The 21,927-nt window shown below is 45.5% G+C and overlaps 1 protein-coding gene across 1 annotated transcript in view; it reads left to right on the top strand.

Moving 5' to 3' along the window:
* Window positions 1-21,927, top strand: part of LOC135385584 (connectin-like) — a 156,977-nt gene that overhangs the window by 80,487 nt on the left and 54,563 nt on the right. Inside the window, exon 2 of the mRNA XM_064614991.1 lies at window positions 8,632-9,620. Within this exon, the coding sequence (XP_064471061.1) occupies window positions 8,632-9,620 (989 nt within the window). The remainder of the gene's footprint in view (window positions 1-8,631; window positions 9,621-21,927) is intronic.

The following is a 21,927-nucleotide window of genomic DNA, read 5'->3' as shown; positions in this document are numbered from 1 at the left end:
ACCGAAGTGACGACCTGGAGGCTCAGCTGGCGGTGACTGACCGAAAGAGGTGCACCCGACGACGGTGTGGCGAGCGAAGAGGCGGATCGACGAGGGCGGTAGCCGAGCTCCTGGGACCGAGCCTCCAAGTGGGACGGTAGGCCTGCCGCCAAGCCGCCGACTTCGCTATTGTTTGACCCGGCCGTGGACCAAGAATGGAGACTAGAGCGGATGAAGATCGACGGAAGCAGCAAACGAAAGCCACAGCATGGAAAGCTGGCCGCGTAGGTCAATGCTGAAGTCGTCTTCAGAGCTCGTATGCCACGCCATCGTCCATGGCCTGGTGAAGACGTGGTGTCGTCGGGGTGCGCAAAATCAGGGTCAGTCACTCTTGCCGCGTTGTTGTCTCTCCCGCGTTTGCGCATGATTCTCGAGTTTTGTTTGTCCGCGGTTTGCGTAACCATTTATTTAAAGCAGATCACGTCATATATTTAAGCTCTGTTCGCTTGATATCATGCGTGTTGTTGCCGCGATTTGTGTTATCCATCATACGTACTGAATAATGGCGTAGTGTTTAGTTTTGTCCATTAAATCACGTTTTGTTGTTGTTAGCTAAGTACGTGGTGTCATTCCTTCTCGCCTCTGCGGGTGCCCACGTTGAGTGTATCCCCTTTTCTTCGTTAATTTTTGTGCTCCGTCCCCTTTCGGCATCGGAAACGAGGGACGTCACACCATCAGTCAACTGAAGGATGCAACTGGGCGATGTCAGGCTTGTGTTGCATTTGTCCGTCTATGTTAGTTGCCTCATCCACTACAATGTTAGCATAGATCGGGTCGCGCCACCCGTACGCTTCATGCGTTCCGTGTTTACGGTACATTGCAGTATGATATTGATAGTAGGAAGTGTAGTATTCGGCGTCTTTAACGTAGACGCATCCAAGACGACCACCTTCACGGAACAAGACTCCGAGCAAATGGTATTTGTGATTCAAAACGATGTCACCCATACCACGACGCGCAACGTCAGCTGCATAATCGGGTGTATCCCGTTTGAAACCATTAAAACTAATCTTTCAAAAATAAACGCGTAAGTACCCACTGTTAAAAATATATCTCCCAGAATATACGCTTAAAAATAAACGCACAAAAATAATCGCCGAAATATCCCCGTTTAAATATAAACGCTAAGGAATCCACGGTTAAGAATATATCGTTAAAAATAAATCGTTTCAGAATCCCCCCAAATCCATCCTACAGTTGCTAGAGTCAGATGGTATGGCCCAAATTAAGGTGAACTGCAAGCAAGGGGCTTACAGGACCAAACTAGTCTAAACTATCCCAAACTAACCGAAACCAAACTAAACTAACCTAACATAACATGATATAACCCGGCCTAAATTGCAATCAGACAGCCTCCGTGCTAGATGGTGAGGGGATTTTGAAACAGTTTATTTTTAATGGTGGATTATTAAACGGTGATCTCTAAGCGGGGATAGTAAGCGGTTTATTTTAGGAGATATATTTTTAACCGTGTATTTTTTAGGCGGGTTACTATTGAATGTTTTATTCTTAAATGTTTATTCTTAATGGTGGATTTCGGGGACCCCCCTGTCATCCCGTGCAATGGCTGGCATTCAGCATGTTACATGGTGACGTTCTGCTTTAACACCCATTCCATGTACACTCTAAGAAAAAAGTGTGTGAAAAGGTGGTAACTTCTGTAGTTACCACCTAGGTCAACATAGCGTCTGATAAAGGATGTAACAGGCTGGCAAAAGCAATTATCATATACCCGAACTGCTACAAAAAGGCGTATAGGCTCCCCTCGCTCACCGAATCAGAAGCGGTAACCATCATTCGAGGCAGAGAGTGAGGTGGCAGGTAGAACTTTGCAACCTTTTAGGCACCACATATGCGACAACTATTACCTCCTGAATGGTGTAACTACTCCACCTATTTTCTGAGAGTGTAGGTATTCGTATTCTGCTAATTCACTTCTGCAAGCAAAAATGATGCAAAATGTAAGACATATTGTAGTTGTTTGTATGATCCCTTGAACACTAACGCCCTGCCCTCAAGGCTCTCTTCACCTTTCTGGACACTACAGAACTTCGATCCTTATTGTGAAGAAGCTCATTATTTCATTCCCTGCATCACCACCAGCAATGGGGTAGAGTATCGCCCCCGGCGATGAAACTCCCCAGCTATCATCCCGAAATAAAGTTGTTGTTTCGTATGATCTTTCCTTAGTATTTCTGCCATATCTGTGCTGTGGCAGGATTAAGGGAATGAGAAGGAATGGTTGTAGCCGGATGTAGTTTATAAGTTCATGATGCCATTCTTTTACGAAATGTCGAAAATTAAGCTTCAACGTTATACGCCTCTAAAAAATACCGCAATGATGGAACGACGCGTGAGCGCTTAACGCTGCCCCTCTACATCCTCACAGCCAACGTTCTTACGCAGCCACGGTCTCGAGGTAAGAACTCCTATCTGCAGATATTTAGTTACGGGTGTAACGGGTAGTTACGGGTGTAATAGGTGTAATATTGTTACTCTACGCTTCGTAATCCTATTTACAATTTATTGTTCAATACTTCTCCTTCATAACATATGCAGCGTTAAAGGGGCCGTAAACAGGTACAAGAGGTGCACATTTCTTTTTGTTATGTTATTGAAACTTAGGCAGTGAAAATTCCTTGCAATTACTAACGCTCAAAAACAACAGGCGCTTGCATACGGATGAAATATTCACTGCAGTCTTTCGCATTTTAGCTCCGCCCCGCGCTTTAACTTTACGTCCCCCCCCCCCATTTTGACGTAGCGCTTTCCTCACCAATTACGATCGAGTGTTCCAATTATGATTTTATTTCAAATGCGGAATTGGACTAGATGAACGTGAATCCTCCTTGATACAAAATCTAAAGAGTTACAGCCTCAAACTGAAAAAGAAATGCGTTTAATTTAGGTATCATACGCGCACTACGTTTTCTGGGCAGTAGCACGTAGCACACCACGAGCGCGTATGAATATCCGGGACTACAGCTCCGGAATCTTAGGTAGGTGCGCGATGGAACATCTTCGTCATCTTCGAATGGTTACGACAACTGGGCTCCCGTACTTTGGTTTGAGCCACGCGGCATCGCGTCACCAGCTCGCGTGGTACAGTGGATAGCGTGCTGGCCATGTCACGTCGTGACTGGGAGGAACCCGGGTTCGAATCGCGTCATGTGATAGCAGCCCAACTGTTGACGTTTGCGCCAGCCGGAGATGTTGAAGATGTCATGACGTTGAATTTCGGAACCACGGAGCGCAAAACGTCGTATCACACAAACAAACTGAGCGCTCTGACTCACAGCTGATAACGAAGTATGTTTATTGGCTGGTAATTTGAAACGTCTTGTGCGCAGCTCGGCCCCCCGATTGGACGGCAAAACGCTACGTAGCCATGTGACGTATGCGTGATGGAGATAGGCTCGCTGATTACTCATCTTTGAAAGCAGTTATATGGGTCAATGAGCTGGCACGAGCCGAACGAAATGTGTATTCGGGTATTATGATCTGCGTTCTTTCATGGGGTATCATTATTTCAGAAATGTTTGGTGGCCTGTTTACGGCCCCTTTAATACAAAAACGCATTTTTTTTTTCGCATACGGATGAGCAGACGTACCGTCACCAACATACCTCTATCCATTGTTACGACATTTGAAGAATTGTAGCACCCAATCAGACGCCGACGTGGAGGTACACATAACCTTCTGCACTGCACTCTTAAAAATGAACTTCACACATAGCACGCTCCTAGCCAACCACCATCCAGAATGACGTACAACGTTCTCGTCCCTGATTTGTTGAAAACTGGAGGCGGAGCCATTTTGTAGCCGTACATAACGGATACATAATAGGCTCCGCCTCTCGTTATCAATAAATCATGGACGAGAACGATGCCATTCGGGATGATGGTTGGCTAGGAGCGTGCTATATGTGGTGAAGGTACCTATCGGACTCATCTATACAAAAGGTGTCACAGCCAACAAGTTCAAATCACGGTTTGGAGCCGACACAGTCTATGGGCTAGCTTGGTTGAGTTCATGGCTGCTTTAAAACATAACACGGCCTAGGCAACCATCATCCCGAATGACATCCTTCTCTCCCCTGATGTATGTAAAACTGGAGGCGTACACCTTTGTGTGACACTCACACAATTATGTTACTTATATTAAAGAGGCGTACGCCCCATGCTTTCTACACATCAGGAATAACAACGCCGTGCAAAGATTGGCCTTCATGCAGCGTGTTGTGTGGTCAAGTTTTCCATTAAGAAGGCACCAATGTACAAATTGTCTGTCATCTACTGGCAGACAATATTGTGACTTTCGAGGAATTGTCTCTTTTATATGCTGTTGGTTTCAGTGACTGAAGGACCCGTTCGCACAAAAATTTTGCAATAGGATCCCCATCGTAAGGACACCCCCTACAGTCATAGATTCAACAGGGGATATCGGACTATGGCCAGATTGGCGAGTTTGCCTTAATTAAACTCGGTGCCTAAAACTGTCGCAAAACTGTGCTATAGATAAAGTTCCTTCAGGTGAGAATTCTTGGTCTAAGGGTCGTATATACAATCCGCAAGTTAGTGCAACACCATCGAAGATACAGCACCACTCGCAGCCTATATGCGCGCTTCCCCCAGAATGGACCCTTTCACACTGTCTCCAAGATGCAGGCCTCCGTTGAAATTGATACGGAAACATCTACACTTCCGATTTCCGACAAATCAATGCTCCGATCTTGATCTCTGACATAGCAAGCGTTATTGCAAGGCCCACGCAAGATCTCGTGGCGAATCACGGGCTAAGTAAGAAGTTAAAGATCGGGCTCCAGGAAAGAGAGCGACATCGTTCGAAATGATGGTAGGTTCTCAGCCTGTTACGTGGTGAAGTTCTGTGAGGCCGTGCTCTACGATGAGGTACGGGAGAAAGACCTCGGACATTGCGGTAATAGTACGCTGGATGGTGTACTACACCCGAGAGGCCCATAGAGAGCCTATAGTCTGCTTCCTGCAGGAAACTGGACTTGCCCGAAGACACCGACTCATTATTTATTTGCTCACTGAACGTGTTACTCTGGTTGTAACGGTGACCGATCTACTCATTAAAACGATTGCCACTGGTCACCCCAGGTTATCCCACATAAACGTAAAAAGCCGTGCTTTGCATCGATGTGAACCTGCATTGAAAGTTTCACAGCAGTACAAACGAAGAAAATGGGCACCGCGCATACCGAAACTCATGGGGCTCTTACATCACAGACCTCACCGCCGCCACAGAGGCAACGCACGAGAAGTCACGTGCTTACGGCTGCCAATGGGAATGGACACAACTGTGTGGTCTGTGGCGTCTGCGCCTTGCACGGGAATGCGTTCGAGGGCTTCTATCTCGCTAAGCACGACATCTAGAAGAATAATTCTTTTTTCCTCAGTATTCTGGCGTGAAATGCAATGCCGCCATGATGTAATGAACCATATCTAGGGAAGTGTCTCAACCCGTTCAACTTTCGACGCCGACTGCAGTCGGGACGCTGTCCAGATGAGTGAGGCCGACAACGGCAAGCCGCAATCCTCACACACGCAGTCACCAAAACCATGATGCTTTTAAAGTGTACCAGCACCTATACCGCGACACCGAAGATTCACATATACGCATAACTACTCAGTAGTGGACGAGCCACTACTTGTTCTTTCGCTTCTAATATTATTTTGGTACACTTTATGGCCGTCTTGAGATGTAATTGAAAATATCCCATTGTCTCATAAGGATGATGTCGACTCTCCACGACTTGCCTTAGGTGGACGAGTAGCTGAAGTAATGGTGTGTCAATTCCACCACTTCTTTTCTGAAATAATGTTGAGAATTCTAGCTTACCACTGTTGCACAAATCGCCGGGCCTCAAAAATGCATGACTACAAGAAGCTTGCTTGAACCATCAAGGAATAAGGTGCCGTGCGCAGCCATTTTTAGCAGCTTGACTGACAGATGAAGCTTTCATTTAACCGTTACTGTTTGCCATCGATCTTCTTGTTTCATCGTATAATGCGAAGTCCTACAGTGCTCGAGTAACAAGGTAAAACGCTTCAGGTTACGTGGCGGTGATTGCAATGCGATTGTTTCCTAGACGTGCCCACCAACGAACCTCCTTTGTGAGTATTTTGTGGCCACCTAGCGTTTTAAAATCTTGTTTAGCGCCTGCACTGACTGCAAGGAAGTTTTTAGCAAATTTAGTGCCCGCAGGTCCTGCGAGAGACCAAAATGTTACTTTGATTACGTACGTACAGCAATGGGGAGCATTCGTTTCCATGTTATTACCTCCGCCTGCCGACGGCTAATGTTTTTTTGAGCTGAATTCAATTGCCAAGCAGTCACTACTCGTTTGCATCACATTACACTTCCGAGAATTTGGATGTTCCAAACACGTACGCTTACATTGTTACTGTTACTTACTTTGTTATATGAGTCTCAGTATGTTATTTATGCTCACAACCAAAACGATTTGTTAGTCGTAACATATGAAGTATGAGATGTAGTATACTTGAGCGATACATTTTCTCTTATTCTCGCAATCTGGTTGTAAACCTGCAATTAACAGTCCACTGCGTCATTCTATCACCGCGTGAAGCGGTTGACAGCGTGGATCACGTCATCGCATCGCGCGCTCTGCGCGAGATATGCGCTTGAAAAGGTTAGATAAATGAGGTTAAATTGGATAAGGAAAAATGGAGATGTTATTTGCTGCGAATTTGGATGCTACACGGTGCTCGTAGTTAAGAATTAGCTTGCTTTAGAATACGGTTCCTATAATAGGATTATGTGATATATTATAACCAAATAAAAAAACAACAGCGTATAAATATATACTGAGAGCTATATACGCAATAACAACACTCTTTGATGATTAATAATTAATCGAAATTTTGTCATGAGGACGTGGTATGAAAGTCCTGCGGTGTTTGCTAAGAGACCCGTACGTGTTCTGGATAAACAACGAGCAAAGTTGTTTGCGTAACCGCCCTCAACGATTTTCGCCCGCAAAAATAACTGCGTTACATGCAAACCCAAGGTGGCGTGCTATCACTCGTGAGCGTGAGCGAACCAGCGTTTGTTTCTCTACTCCCTAACTAACCTTTCCTCCCTTTCTTTTTTCAGTATACATATCCCCTGTGTTCTCTCTCTTTCGTTCATGCACATGTTTCTGCGTTCTCACGGATACATGCCGCTCTGCAGAACTTACAAGTCACGCATGCATTCATCAATCGAACTCGCTGACTGACATTCAAAAGTACCGTAAAACAGCAGACGTGCAATCGGAGAACATGAAATAGCCTGAGCCCTCAGTGCCCTTACGTCACAATTCTCGTCCTAATTGCACTCAGTTTATTTAGATTAAATTTGATAATCACTGGCAACACTGTGTCGAAGGTGCCGCCAAATGCGCATCTTGTCTTTAAGTACGGCGGCAAAGTGACACTTGATCTAAAACGAGAAGAAAGTGGGATACGTGTCGGCTACGCAGACATCAGGAGCGGCAAATCATTCGGGAAGATGGATTATTGCTGCCTAAAGAATTGGGGGTTATTTCCCACCAGACGTCGGTCGAGGTAGTTTTACCGCAAAAGATTTTACGATAGCTCTGCAACATGGATAACTTGCTGTGCTGGGTTTGCAAGCACCAAACTGTCAAGATAAACTGCCTGTAGGCTGCTTCGCGTACCTTCAAAAGAGCTGACGCTGCGCCCCAAGTACTTTCGGATAAGTGTAAAAGACCGGTACGTGAAACTCCATTCCAAGTTTCACAGCAAAGGGGATACAGACACATAGAAAATCGCTATCGCGAATACGGAAACTCATCCGGCCCAGACATAACGGAATAATAGCATAGGCATAATAGAATATGTGCATGAAGCACGTTGCAACATGTATCAAAGTGTCACAGCACTCTGCATGCCTTTAGTATAAGCTCAAATGCTCAAGAAGGCGTCCGGCTGGTTAGGAAGCACCTTCCGTATATAAGAAAATGAGCCCCTGCAGTTCAACACGTCCTGTGTCTCGTTTGTTTCGTGCACGCCATTTGATCACTCCTGTAGGTGTTCGCTTCATTCGACCATAGCAGGGACCTATCCAGACACTCGGTTTGTGTGTGTGTGGTGGGGGGAAGGCGGTGCCTCTGTCGGAGCGCGTAGTGGGGAGAGAGGGAAATCCAATGTATAAACTGTCGTTTTTTGTTTTGTTTTTTGCGGGGCGATCGCCCCCCCCCCCCCCTGTCCCCCCTCGATCCGCCACTGGACCATAGTCTGCAATGTAATGAGGAGTTTCGAGTATGATCTGCTTAACTTTTCAGAATGTCCAGCTATATAAAGAATTCAGAAGGGTAAAAGACTCGATTTATAACGCAGTATATGTCACCACTGTCACACGATCCTCTAGAGCTCGGCTGACTATGTCAACAAGAATGGGAATGAAAGCTGGTATAGACGTCTCTATGTATCGCCCCCACTCAGTGTTCCAAGTGGGGAGCTCGTTCATTATATGCAGCCACATTGGACATACGCCACTCTTTTCGATAAGTACCCTAACAAGAAATGACACTCTTTGCAGGGTCCAGATGACGATCGCCTTCGTTATCTTGTTGGCTAACTGCGCTGTACAAGGATCTGCTGAGGGCTCGGATCTCCCACTATGCAATCTCATCAACCAGCCAATCTATTGTTCGTGCGAGCAGGACGACGGCATTCGTACCGACAAAGCCAACTGTTATGTCATACAGGAAATCGACAACGATGATCCCGTTTTCAAAGCATTCGCCGCAGAAGAACACCTTACATACGTAGCGTTTAGTTCCTTCGGAGGCAAGAAGCAACTCAACTTCGTTCCTGACGCACCTCTGCTCTACAGCAAGAACACGCTCCAACAATATAAGATATCGCAAGGCGATTTGGGTATAATACGTTCAAACACGTTCTTCGAAGTCCCGAAGCTGGTGTTGCTGTCGCTGGACTCAAACGAAATTACAGACCTAGAAAGTCACGCCTTTTCGAATCTTCCTAGTCTAAAGAAGCTAGAACTCGGGGACAACCAACTTAAGATCATCAGGGCTGGAGCTCTGTATGAATTGCCCAACCTGGAATTTCTGTTTCTGGACCGAAATCAAATTACGAGCATCGAGGACTACGCGTTTAGCTCGATGCCCAACCTTACCGAACTAGCCTTGGCCGATAACGACATCGAGGAACTCACTGCTAACACGTTCTATGGATTGCGCCGCATAACTAGGATAGACCTCTTCAGGAACAAGCTGAAACAGTTGGTGGGACACGTATTCAGCAACATGTCTTTCTTGCAAGAGTTGGATCTCAAGAGCAACGACATCTCAGAAGTGGACCCGCTGGCTTTCCACAATTTGCCACATCTGAGGATTATTTACCTAGCGAACAACAGGTTGCGGATTCTTCCCGCAAACATGTTCATGGGTGCACCGAACCTAGTCCTCATTGACTTCTCGGAGAACCAACTACAAACACTAACATGGAGGACGATTGAGGATCTGACGCGGATCAACAGCGAAGGATTTGACTTGCTACTCAAGGGTGAGTCAAACTACTGGTGTTACCTAAAACATTGCGTTTGTACATTTCAATACAGCTTCCGGAGCAAACGAAAGGTGGTATATTGCTATCGCGTCTTCTGCCCGGGTCTAAGTAAATACAGAAAAAAAAGTCGATACATGCATACACTATATGAGTAATCGAACGCCCAAGATGTACGATAGTTAGCTGTGCGTCCGAAATGATCTTCGTAATGCGTGACTCTGGGAAACTCTAGTTCCCCCATGCTGTAACCACTCTGAGGTCACCAACAACGTCACGTCACCCGCGGAAATAGTACGGATGGGATATCCTCCTCCCTTAGGTATACCACATTCCTCATAATTCGGTCTCGCATGACTGCAAAAGGAAAGTTATCTTTCAGACCAACGACATTTTCAAAAAAAACAGCGGTGGGGGAGTATGTTCTCAGGTGATAAAAGCAAAAAAATAGAAAAGAAACAAGCAGTTGCCCACGTCAGGTATTCACTGACGTGGACACTTAAACAAACCCTGAAGTGACCCCAATTTTTTTTTCGCTGCGGCGTGTTTTCCAACGCATAAAACGAGCTCTTACGAAAGAACAACGAGTGCAGGTGACCTACAGAGCGCGCGCGGGGCCTCTGTTCCGCACACCTTTAAAATATCCTCCACATGTGAAAAGGACGTATCGGAGAACGAGGGAAAGCGAAAGGTGTGCCATGAGGTAACGTGGTCGCCGGGCACGTGATTAATGACGTAAGCGGCACAGCGGTATAAACGCCCCGTGAGCTTAGAAGAAAGATACAAGGCAAGGGGTTTCCTACGTCCGCGAGGATCGTGTCGACCGTCCGCGGCTGCTTTCTCAGACTGTTTTTGTAAATTTGATGGCGCAGTCATAATACACCGCAGAGCGAAAAATATTTTGCATGGTGGCTCTTGATGAACTGCTTGACGAATGAAACGGGGATTCGAGCTCCGTTAAATGTCACCTCATTGGACATTTAAAGGAACAATGAGGTGAGATTTAACACGACTCGAAACACTTTTTCATTCGTCAAGCTGTCATTCAGGAGCCACCATGGAAAATATTATCGCTCTGTGGTGTACTATAACTAGACATGATTGCGGGTATGAAAATTCCTACCCGCACCCGCACCGCACCCGCAGCAATGTCATTGATGCAACCCGCATCCGCGCACGCACATCCCAACGCACACCCGCATACCCGCAGATGTACCCGCGGCCAAATGCGTACGCAGGTTTCAGTTATCCCACATGATCCTCCCAGCACGAAATCGTTTATTGGTGCGTCAGACGCTGTGGCGACTGTTGACTTGGTTGCCAGCTTACTAACGCAAAGCGTACCAGTCGTGGTGTCAAAAGATAGCCAAAATTAGCCCCATGCGGCAAACATAGTCAAAGAGCGGCAACAACAACAACTTTATTTTGAGATGATGAATGGGGAGTTTCGTCGCCAGGGGCAATACACTACTCCATTCTTCATGGCCCATACTACCAACCTTCCCGAACCGCACTTTTCCGGTCTCTTAATCAGCTGGACCCAGGGATGGGCAGTAATACTCATATTTTGTATTATAATACTAATACATAATACTTCCTAGAAATCGGTATTATAATACAGATACAAATACATTTCAAAAATGAGTATTATAATACATAATACTAATACTTCTGTGTATTACATGAGTAATACTTGTAATACGCTTGTAATATACTTAACTTGGGAAGAAAAAAGGGAAAAAAAAACAGAAGAATTACTTAGATATATGCCCATTACTTATCGAGACAATCATTCTCCAATGACGTTTTATTCACGCTTACATTTTTGCACATGGCCTGATCTTTCCGAATAAGATCAGATAGCGCTGATCAATTCGATCGCAGTGAACAACTTGCTCTCACTGTGGCAGAGCCCTGATTTCATCCACTCTGGACGATAAAATGTGGGCCGTTCAAAAACCTGTGACTGCCCATAGTGCAACCACATACAGGGGTGACTGGCTGCACTGGACGCACTCTTTCATAAGACAAAGGGCTTGTACAGGTATGACTCATCCTTATTGATTCTGAAGTAGAAGGAATGCGAGGAAACCTCCAGTAACCTCTGGCCGCAAAGTCACTTTCTTTGGGATAATTTGGGGCAGGGGAACACTGTAATGGGAGCCTTGTTCGTGTTCAAATGTTTGTGGGACCCGAAAAATTACTGATAAAGTGCACGGGTGACACTTTGCAGGTCGAACTTACGACCTCTGGGAAAGTATTACACCTTCAAAAGTATTATAATACATGTAATACCTCGTTTTGTGTATTATAATACAGATACAAATACATTTCAAAAATGAGTATTATAATACATAATACAAATACTCAAAAGTATTACAGTAATAGTATTATAATACAAAGTATTACTATTACTGCCCATCCCTGGCTGGACCCTTGCCTCCCTCTGTCTATGTCAAAGAGCAAGCATAGAGCGCGGTACCAGTAAATGACAAAACTGTCATCATCTCTTGTACCACAGAAGGTCTGGATACGGAACCTCTTGGAATGTGTTTTGGGCTAAATGTTCGCAATTAATCGGGTGGTGCACCAAAAGCCGGTGGTCTGGTTTTGCGCAAGCGGGTATTGCGGGTATACCTGCGTAATCCGCGGAGGCAGTGCGGGTCTACCCGCACCTTACCCGCAACCCGTGATGACACAGAAATGTGTACCCGCGACGAACAACCTTGCGCGGGTACACGCGGGTATCCGCGGGTATACCCGCACCCGCACTCATCTTTAACTATAACTGCGAAATCAAATTTAGAAAAACTGTCGGAGAAAGAAGCCACGGATGGCCGACACGATCCTCGCGTGACGTAGGGAGGTTCCCCTTGCGTTTCTTCTTTTCTTTCTTCTCATCTCACGCACCACTGATACCTGCTTGAGCTGTGCCACTCTGCGTCACGAGTCACGTACCGGGGGTCACGTTACGTCACGCCGTTCCCTTGTTCTCGGGTACGTCCTTTGCACAAGTGGAGATTTTTTAAAGGTGTGCAGAACAGAGGCCTCGCGTGCCGTCACCTGCACTCGTCGTTCTTTCGCAGGAGCCCATTTTATTCATTTGCAGAACACGCCGCAGCAAAAAAAAAAAAAAAAAAGCTCACCTCAGTGCTCCTTTAATGTGACAGGATTAATCGGGCCAGATTGAATGTGTATCATCTTCGACTGCTTGTGTCCTATGACAGGCAATGCATGGAGTCTGAGGTGATGCATGCTGTCACTAGACCCAGAAGGAAAACTTCTATTTCTATTCTAATAGATATGCGCGCAGAGTAAGGTGACTTGTCTATGTTCGCAACGTGCTGTAACATCCTACAACAACGTGCATGTACTATGTGGTAGTTGTACTAGTTGTTATCTGATGTCTAATTTTAGACATCAGAGTCACGGTGCGACTGTATTACTGGCTGTAATAGTGACTTTCTACAAGGCAAAACAAGTGTTTTTCTATGCACTGTAGGTTACACGGCTGTCTAAAATCAGCACTTCATGGTTTATCTCATTTCAAATCTCCAGGTGTTGCAAGACTATTCCTTTCGAGTAATAAACACGTGCAGCACATGGTCCACCTTCAAATACAGTATTGGCACAACACTTTCAAGCGCGATAGAGGCAATATGGCACGGCGAAGTACTAACAGGCGATTTTAGCTAACCGTGTCCCCAACGGTACCTTTAGTTACACTATAACACGACGTCTGTGACATTACGATGTCGTGGAACGCTATTACGGTGGCATAAATTGCTGCATGTGACATACAAGCGATGAACGCTTGTTTCTACGTTTCAAGTCAAACCGGGACTCTTCATTTTTCGCAAAAGTAAAATGAACTTACAGGAGAGAAATTAGTTTTATTTTTCAACGTAATCTCCAGCTGCACTAAGGCACTTGTCCCAGCATTTCACGAGGGCTTGGATGCCAGCAGCGTAGAAATCCTTACCGGCGCGTAGCAGCCATGATCGGACCGCATTCTTGACCTCGTCATCTCAGCTTAAGTGGCGGCCCCCAAGGAACGCCTTCAGTGGCACGAAGAGATGAAAATCGCTGGGGGCGAGGTCAGGACTGTAAGGGGGATGTGGCAGCAACTCCCAGCCAAGTTCTTGTAAGGTGCGTGTCGTGAGATGCCCGGTATGCGGGTGTGCATTGTCCTGTAGGAGGAGGACTCCTTCGGTCATGAGGCCCGGCCGTTTTTGCTTCAGCGCCTTATGCACATCCCTGAGAACCTGGCAGTAATATGCACTATTGATATCGAGACATGTTATCCGTCGGTGCTTGAGGATCAGGCGCTCCACAAGTTGGATGTTCTCAGGAACTCTGACACTGGGCTCTGAGCCGCACCGTCCGGGATCGCACAGCACTGATGTACAGCCGTCTCAGAACCGTATGCGCCAATCAAACGCTTTGCTGCGGCTAAGTGTATCGTGGCCACACTTAGCCTGAAGGTTTCTGTGAATTTCAGATGACTTTACGCCTTCATTCACGAGAAACTTCATGACAACTCGCTGTTCGATGTGCGGGCTCACCTCGTTGTCGGCCATCTTGTCTAGCACGTGTCTTCTGTTTTGCACAAACTTTGGACCACCACGTGGTGAACGCGGAGGCTGTGTCGCGTGTGAAAATGACGAAGAAGTAGTAGCGCGAGCCATTTGTACACTCAGGAGACAGAAAGTTCCGGTTTGACTTGAACACCCCTTGTATATCTGTCCGTATTATCGCGGCACAAGACTATCCGCACACCAGGTAGTTCGAATCAGATATTAGAGTGCAGAACGATACCTGATTTGGTGTAATACGAACAGCAGAAACGTAATGACAGGACGTGTCAGCGTGATGGGTAAAATGATACATGATTAACGAACGCAAAAAAGACACGGAATGTAGACACACACAGCGCTGCGTCTACGAGGGTCTACGTCCGTGTCTTTTCCGCGTTCCTTAATTATGCAGCAGAGACGTGCAGGCAGTGACTACCTTATAATGTAAAAGCCTGAGTCTGGGCACAGAGAGGGACGACATACAACACACGTCCCTCTATGTGCCCAGACTCAGGCTTTTACATTATGGAGTTCATCCACCAGCTAGCCTGCATCTACGCCATTTTGTCAGGCAGGGAGTACCCTGCGCACGGTAGGCCCTATTGGCTGGCGACCATGTGCAAAACGTAACACGACGATTCCAAAACAATTTATGTCGGTACGACAATCGTTATATAGTGGACGACTTGACAAGAAAGAGCCCCGTTTAGCGTCACCGAGTAATTTAACGAAGACTATAGAAGCGCGATATTGAAAATCCGCGACACGTCACCTGCATCTTACCTTCGGCATTTAAGTCGACACAGATGTCCGTTTCATTAGTTCGGTCTGACACTAATCTTCTCTTCCGACTGCTTGAACAGCTGCACCTTTGCTGAGCTGTCAGAAGGAAAAGAAAGGGAAATGCCACGATGCAGACACGTGGAAAGCAATTAGTATTGCGTTTCCGATGGATCGTATAATTTAATTATGCGGAACGCAAGTGGACAACACTGAATGAGGAACGAAAGAAAGGATGAGGAGGAGAAAATGTTCCTCTATTTGTTCTTTATTCCTGCAGCGCTCGTGTCGTTAGAGAGGTCGAGACATGTAGCTGCTCACTGCTTTTACGCCACGGGATGCTCCCTCAGTTCAGACCGACTGAGTAACATGCGCAATCTGCAGGTGCTGTTCATGGTAGTGAACATAACCTGTATGTGGAGGTCGCGTGTCAGGTATTACCGCGGTGAAACTCGCGTTGCTCTTGTGATTTTTTCGTAAAGACGTAGACGCGTCTACGTCTTTAACACTAAAATTAGCAGTCCTATGTATTTTTCAACATTTGCTTAAAAGGAACACAAAATAAGCTTAGCTTCGTGTCCCTGCTTCGGTAAGTCCGCAGTTGTGGGTGGAGGAATGGGTAATGTTTTGCTTATTTCCTTTTCGTAGAAAGGGGTTCGTTATAATAGCAGAATTCGTCTGGTAGCGAATTTCTCACTCTCTCTTCGTAACAATAAAACTAAACAAACAAACAAATAAACAAACAAACAAGCAAACAAACACAATATCCCTCTATATTCGACGCTGCAAATGTTTAGCGCACAGGTTCTAGGTGTGTTGAGGATATGTTCTGGGAAGATACTCCAGTATAATTGTTGTTGTCGTACATGTATTTTTTTAAAGGGGGTGTATCATGAGCGCAGTTGCCCCTCCGCAGCTCTGAAGTATGGCATTTAGCATGGAAACCATAGGACTCTGGTTCAAGCTCGTTCACATCACCATCACTCGGATTAGTACATGAAGATTCTTTCAATGTTCCGCGTTTTTTCTGAGTAAGCGAAGAGAGAAGTCAGAGAGGGAAAAGACAAAGGCCACACGTTAAATTCAGAGTTCACACTTCTGCAAGGACGTCCATTTTACATGAAGATGACAGGCGTAAAGCCTTGAACTTTGGCACTCTTTTGATGTTGAACCAAGACATCTATCACTTTCTTGGGATTTTCGGTCGCGTGCGATCAACCTGTCCTATACCACCTCATAAGCCACCTCATACCGCCGTCGCCACGAATCGACTGTGCTTCTGCGCCAAGGTTTTTGGTAAAACGGTAAGACAGCTGCGTTATTGTATACAGTTACATACGTAACTAGATGCAATAACATACAGGACATGCATGACACGCAGGAACGTGCATGATTGTATCCTGTTATGTGTACATTTATTTATGTATTTATTTTCAATACCCTCAGGGCCACAAAGAGACAAAAGAGGCGAGGGGCTTGATACTACAGATAGAGCAACAACAAGCATAGATACAATAAGGCGCACTGGGCACTTACAAGAAAGTATTGCACAGTGAAAACAACGCAGAATGCAACACATTGGGATGGCACACTGGGCAGGGTCACAAAGAGAGTAAGAATGTAAGGACTATAGTACACACTGTTTAGGAGATAGTACGTAGACATAGACAAAGCACAAAGACATAGCGAGGAGCCACAGTGTAATGCCACAAAATAATAGTAAATAATAGTAGCAGCAATACATACCACATAATATATAACACATAATAAAATATAATGCATGAAACAACAAAAACAACATACAGTATACAACATAATAACGGGAAAGCAGGAGAGCATGAGGGCGAAAATGGACTTAGCAGTTCTTACGAAGAAAATAACTCTGTAATGGAACGCCTAGACGAGGGCAGATCCTGTATAGTAGCAATGTCACACAGTAACCTGTTCCAGTCACGTGCGGCATGATGGATTTTAACTTTTCGAAAGTGATCCAAGCGGCGGGAGGTATACGTGGGGGATGATATGTAAGAGGAGAGGATGGGATCCTCATGATAGAATTTTTTATGAGAAAGTGATAAGCGGGCAACTTTGCGACGACAGGCTAGTATATAGGGGCAGCCGTAGATACTGCTTCATACGAGAAACACTAGCTGCACGGTTGTAGTTTCCCATGATAAAGCGTGCTGCGAGATTTTGTATGGATTGCAGCGTTTCAGTAAGGTTATTGATTCCGGGGTCCCAAACCGAAGCAGCGTGCGACGCGCGAGGGATCTGTACGGGTGTAGTTTAACGTTAGAGGAGCCCAGATAGAAAGCGCTACGAATGAAACCAAGTGAGGAGTTGGCAGAGCTGCATATGAGTGAAATGTGGGATATCCATGAAAGGTGAGCATCTATTTGGACCACAAGGTACTTGTGTTATGAAGTTACAGACTCCAGGGTGGAGTTATTAATACTATAAATGGGAATGCACGTGGCGTTACGACAGCGGGAGATGCTTAAATGCTTGCATTTGTTAATATTTACTTCTATGGACCATGTCGAACATCAGTTATAAACCACAGTATATCACACAATCGTCAGCATAGAGTCGAATGGAGGAAGAGATGCCTTCGGGGAGGTAGTTGATGTAAATGAGAAAACGGCCTAGGACAGAACCTTGGGGGTATACACCGGAACATACCGAAGGCAAGGCGGAGTTAGTATTGTTATCGGTGACAAATTGTAATCGGCCTATCAGGAACGAATGAATCCATGAGAGAACTTTACGATCGATATTTAGTCCAGCTAATTTGAGAAGTAAGCGTCTATATGATACACAACCGGATGGAACCATGAAGGGAGTTGCCTCAGGACAGGAGCCGCCGATATTTCGAACAGAGACTGTTGTTCTTCTGGGCACTGTCCTCATCATTGGTATGGTATTTAAAGGGTTAGGTGTGGCGTGTTGAAGGTTCGTGCAAATTGGTCAACAGCCCTCGGGGTGGAGTTATTAATTAACTCGCGGGTCACTCGGGGTCACCCACACGACTCACGTGTTGATTCAACGACTCACGTGTTGAACCTTCAACACTTCACACCTAACCCTTTAAATACCATGCTAATAATGAGGACGGTGCCTAGAAGAAGAACAGTCCCTGTTCGAAATATCGGCGGTTCCTGTCCTGAGGCAACTCCCTTCGTACTTCTCTACCGGTTCGCTGGATTTCTACCGATCTAGGATGAAACCGTGCACGCTGCGCTCCTCTGCTAATGCGCCGATCTGCAGGCCTCCATATGTCAAATTAATTTATCCCTTCTCCGCTAATCAGAAAGACAACATAGGAAACGCGGTGAACCACGTTAATACAGTCGGGCAGCATCTGTAGGGTATGCTGAGGGAGCGCAATCATTTCATCCGCGTATTTTGCCCAGAATCCTCGTTCACACACCTTACCCTCTTCCTTACTAGAGGTCGGTCACTCGTTAAATTATTACCAAGAAAATCCTTTCACGCTACACGGTGGACCGGCTTATCGGGTGCACTCCTTTCGGAATTTCCTCCAACCTGATGGACATGAAATATGCATGCCTCCTTTGCGAGCCCCGAACGCTGGTCGCCTTCCACCGCCGCTATACGCTCATGATACTCGGACCCTAATTCGCGCAAAACCAATGAAGTGCACCTGCAACAGTCGCTCGACGTGTTCAGGTATGTTTACGAGATCAACCTGCGTACCTCTATACGCTTGTCCACAGGAAGTATTTATTTCTTTTTTATGCATCTACTACTTTTGTGGGCATATCTCAAGGGCCCCAAGAGCATTACGGGCTTCCTGTTGTTTGTGAAAAATATGTTGCATGGTGATGTAGCGATATTATCGTCCGCATGCATATCGTGGGAAATGTGGAAAAGAAAGAAGTCTCCTTTCCCATTTTTATTGCTTCTCGTTTATTTATCTTTTTTGTGATCTCTCTCTCTGCTTGCCGATTAAAAAAAAAGGTATGCGAGATCGACCTGTAGGAGGCGACGCTGTCACCATTCTATAGTGTGGATAACACGTGTGCCGATGTTCGGAGTTGATGGTTCTTTTCCGTAATTCTTGTGTATATTCACCGGAAGATCAACTGTGCCGCGATGGTACGATACTGTTCGCTTCCCCAATGGTCCACCTACTGCACTGAACGCGGAATAAACGTGTAAAAGCAGACGACGCGTCCCCATTGCGGCAGTTCTCTGTTCTCCGCAGCGCGCAGACACCATTCGATCTCGGAGCTTATACTACGTGTTCATCTTTTTTCGCATACGCCTTACTTCCGGTACGCTAATCTGCAGATGACTGCAGCTTACTGCAGCCTACACGAGGACCAACCACACACACGAGACCCGTGTGTGTGGTTGTTTACCTTGCTCAGACTCAGACTTCAAGTATGATGGATATCGTCCACCAGCTAGCATGCGTATATGCCATCCTATCTGTAATGGGAAAAGTATTTTAGCTCGAAATTCGGTTAGCGGCGGAGACCGCCGCTACCCGATTTTCTCCCCTAACGCTACTTTCATTAAAATCGAAACCGTAGAACGTAACGTGGGGTAAGGGAGGATTGGGGTGGGATTGAAAAATAACAAAATAGAGATATGAACATCATGAAAAATGATGCGATTCCCTTTTAGTATCTCAGAACCTATCCGATTTCACTTTCTTCCATGCATCCACATAGTGTCAGCATTGTGTGAAATACATAGCGGTATGTGCTACTGTATAGTAATATGGACAGCCTTGTACAAGATACCCACAAAAGTATTTAGGTTAAGTTACTGGAGTACTAAAGCTAACTGCGCAGATTACTAAATGCCCAACCTTGAAAAGTATTTGACTAGAATACTACATACTCACAAAAGTCGCTCGTTACTTTCAAGCAGTGTTTCACATAGCGGCGCTTCTACAGTAGCTCCGCTACCGTATTCGCTACATTTTTCAGTAGCGGAGTAGCGATCGCGCTACATTTTAAATTGGTAACGGAAACAGTATTTCCGCTAGAAATACGGGTAGCGCCGGACTCTTACTCCGCTACCGCTACCGCTACTTTTCATAATATGGAAGGCGTGGAATAGAGAGAAAAAGTGAGATAACGATGAAGCAGAATTTATTCTTGTCATTCCGTTTAATTACTTGTTAATTAGGCAAAACTGATGTGACGATCTTCTTCAATTTCACTCGCTTTTATAAGCTAAGCGCAACTGAATAGTTAGGAATATAATTTGCGTTCTTCTGTATGTTTTCTAACTTTTTAGCTCACATTTGCGAAACACACACAGGTATGTATAACACATTACCTAAAATTGGCTACGAAGCTAGCTTCCGTCGTACAATCAGTTGCAAAACTAATGTGAGCGTGTTGAAACTGTGCTTTGCAGCTTTATTGTTCGGAGCAGATAAACAAAGAGTAGTGTCTCTCGGAAGAGGAATACGAAAATGTATCGGAAACACAATGAGATATCGCTATAGTCATTCATTCCACTCCAAACGTATCGCCCACTTTGCTTTAAGGTGTTATGACTCGGGTGAAGCATTTCTACGAAAATAGTTGAGTTGATAAGAAAAGAAAAAAAAAAGAGAAATAGGCACTCATTACGAGAGCCAGCTACTCCAGATCACTTAGGAAAACACAGATGGCTATCTACAATAAAACCAATGAGTGACGAAGACACTCAGTCAGTCACTCACACACACTGTCCACACACACTGTCAGACACACTGTGTCCACCAACTTGGAGTCTGCGCAAAATCGTACAAACGCCTGCATGGCGTGGAACTGATGGTCGGGTGTCCAAGGGTCCAGAAATAGAAATACCTAAGCTTACATAGGTTGCCCAACGGGGTCTAGTTATTTTCTCGTATTACATACGTTACATTGTGGGTATATGAGCCACACAAAATGAATAAACAATAATATTATGCGGGAGTCAGTGCACACCAACATGATTATTAATGTTGTTTGCACAGTCGCTTGGTGGCGGTACACAGGCGATTAACCTTAAAACAATTGATTGTTTACAGCGTTGGACATGTTCAGGGAAAAGCTACATGATATTTTTCTCTCTCTAAATGTTTTATTACGGAGGTGACCTCCCACGGGAGACTCTTACTGAGGAACTCATACTCCGAGAAAAAGCGTGTTAAACGCAGATTTTCGTATAGTCAAACCCTTTGTAAAGGAAGCCGTCGTGTGGTTGGAAGAAGGGAAGCAGAGGGCAGGCAAGAACATTAAATCCTAATTACTGTGAAACCTAAGCTTTTGTGCAGTATGCCAACAGCACTGCATTGGCGCTGGCGAGACCAAATGCGAATGCTATTCGTTTGATGTTTTCACCTCATGGTAGCCACTGGGTGCGTTCAGTAAGCGCCCGTGAGAGCGAGTGTTTCAGACTCCACTCACTTAACGCGACACAAACGCCCCTCGCGCGCCCAAGAGTGTGAGACTCCGTGCCGCTTTTCGAGCTCCCGTTTCAAACAAGTGCATAATAAGTCATAAGTCAAATAACTACTCTACTAAACTCTACTAAACTCAAAGTCTCTCTCTCTCTAAAGTAACTCTACTAAAGTCAAATAAGTGTATAATAAGGAAGCCGACGACAAGCGACCGGGTGCTAGAGATTTTCTGTGACGTACTTCCTGTTGAGAGGAGGCGGGACGACCTTCGAAGTGTGGGTTCGGAAGCAATAAAGTACGGACTTTTTATGTTACTCAGTGCTCCGATTTCGGTAAACTGTAATATTTTTATAACTGTTATCATCCTTTTCTGTCAGTGGAGATGGACAACTTCCACGCGGATATCGGCGTTTATTCGCGGGAAATGCGGTGCTTCAATTCAGACATCTTCACGCCATGCAGCCGTCTTCACAGTAAACAGCTCCTATGACGTCTGTTACAAATTCCCATCTGTTCCATTTCATTCGCTGTTACAAGG

This window comes from Ornithodoros turicata, chromosome 2 (assembly GCF_037126465.1).
Source record: "Ornithodoros turicata isolate Travis chromosome 2, ASM3712646v1, whole genome shotgun sequence".
NCBI lineage: Eukaryota > Metazoa > Arthropoda > Arachnida > Ixodida > Argasidae > Ornithodoros > Ornithodoros turicata.
Note: the sequence above shows the minus strand (reverse complement) of the source record. Positions and strands in the feature narration are given on the sequence as shown.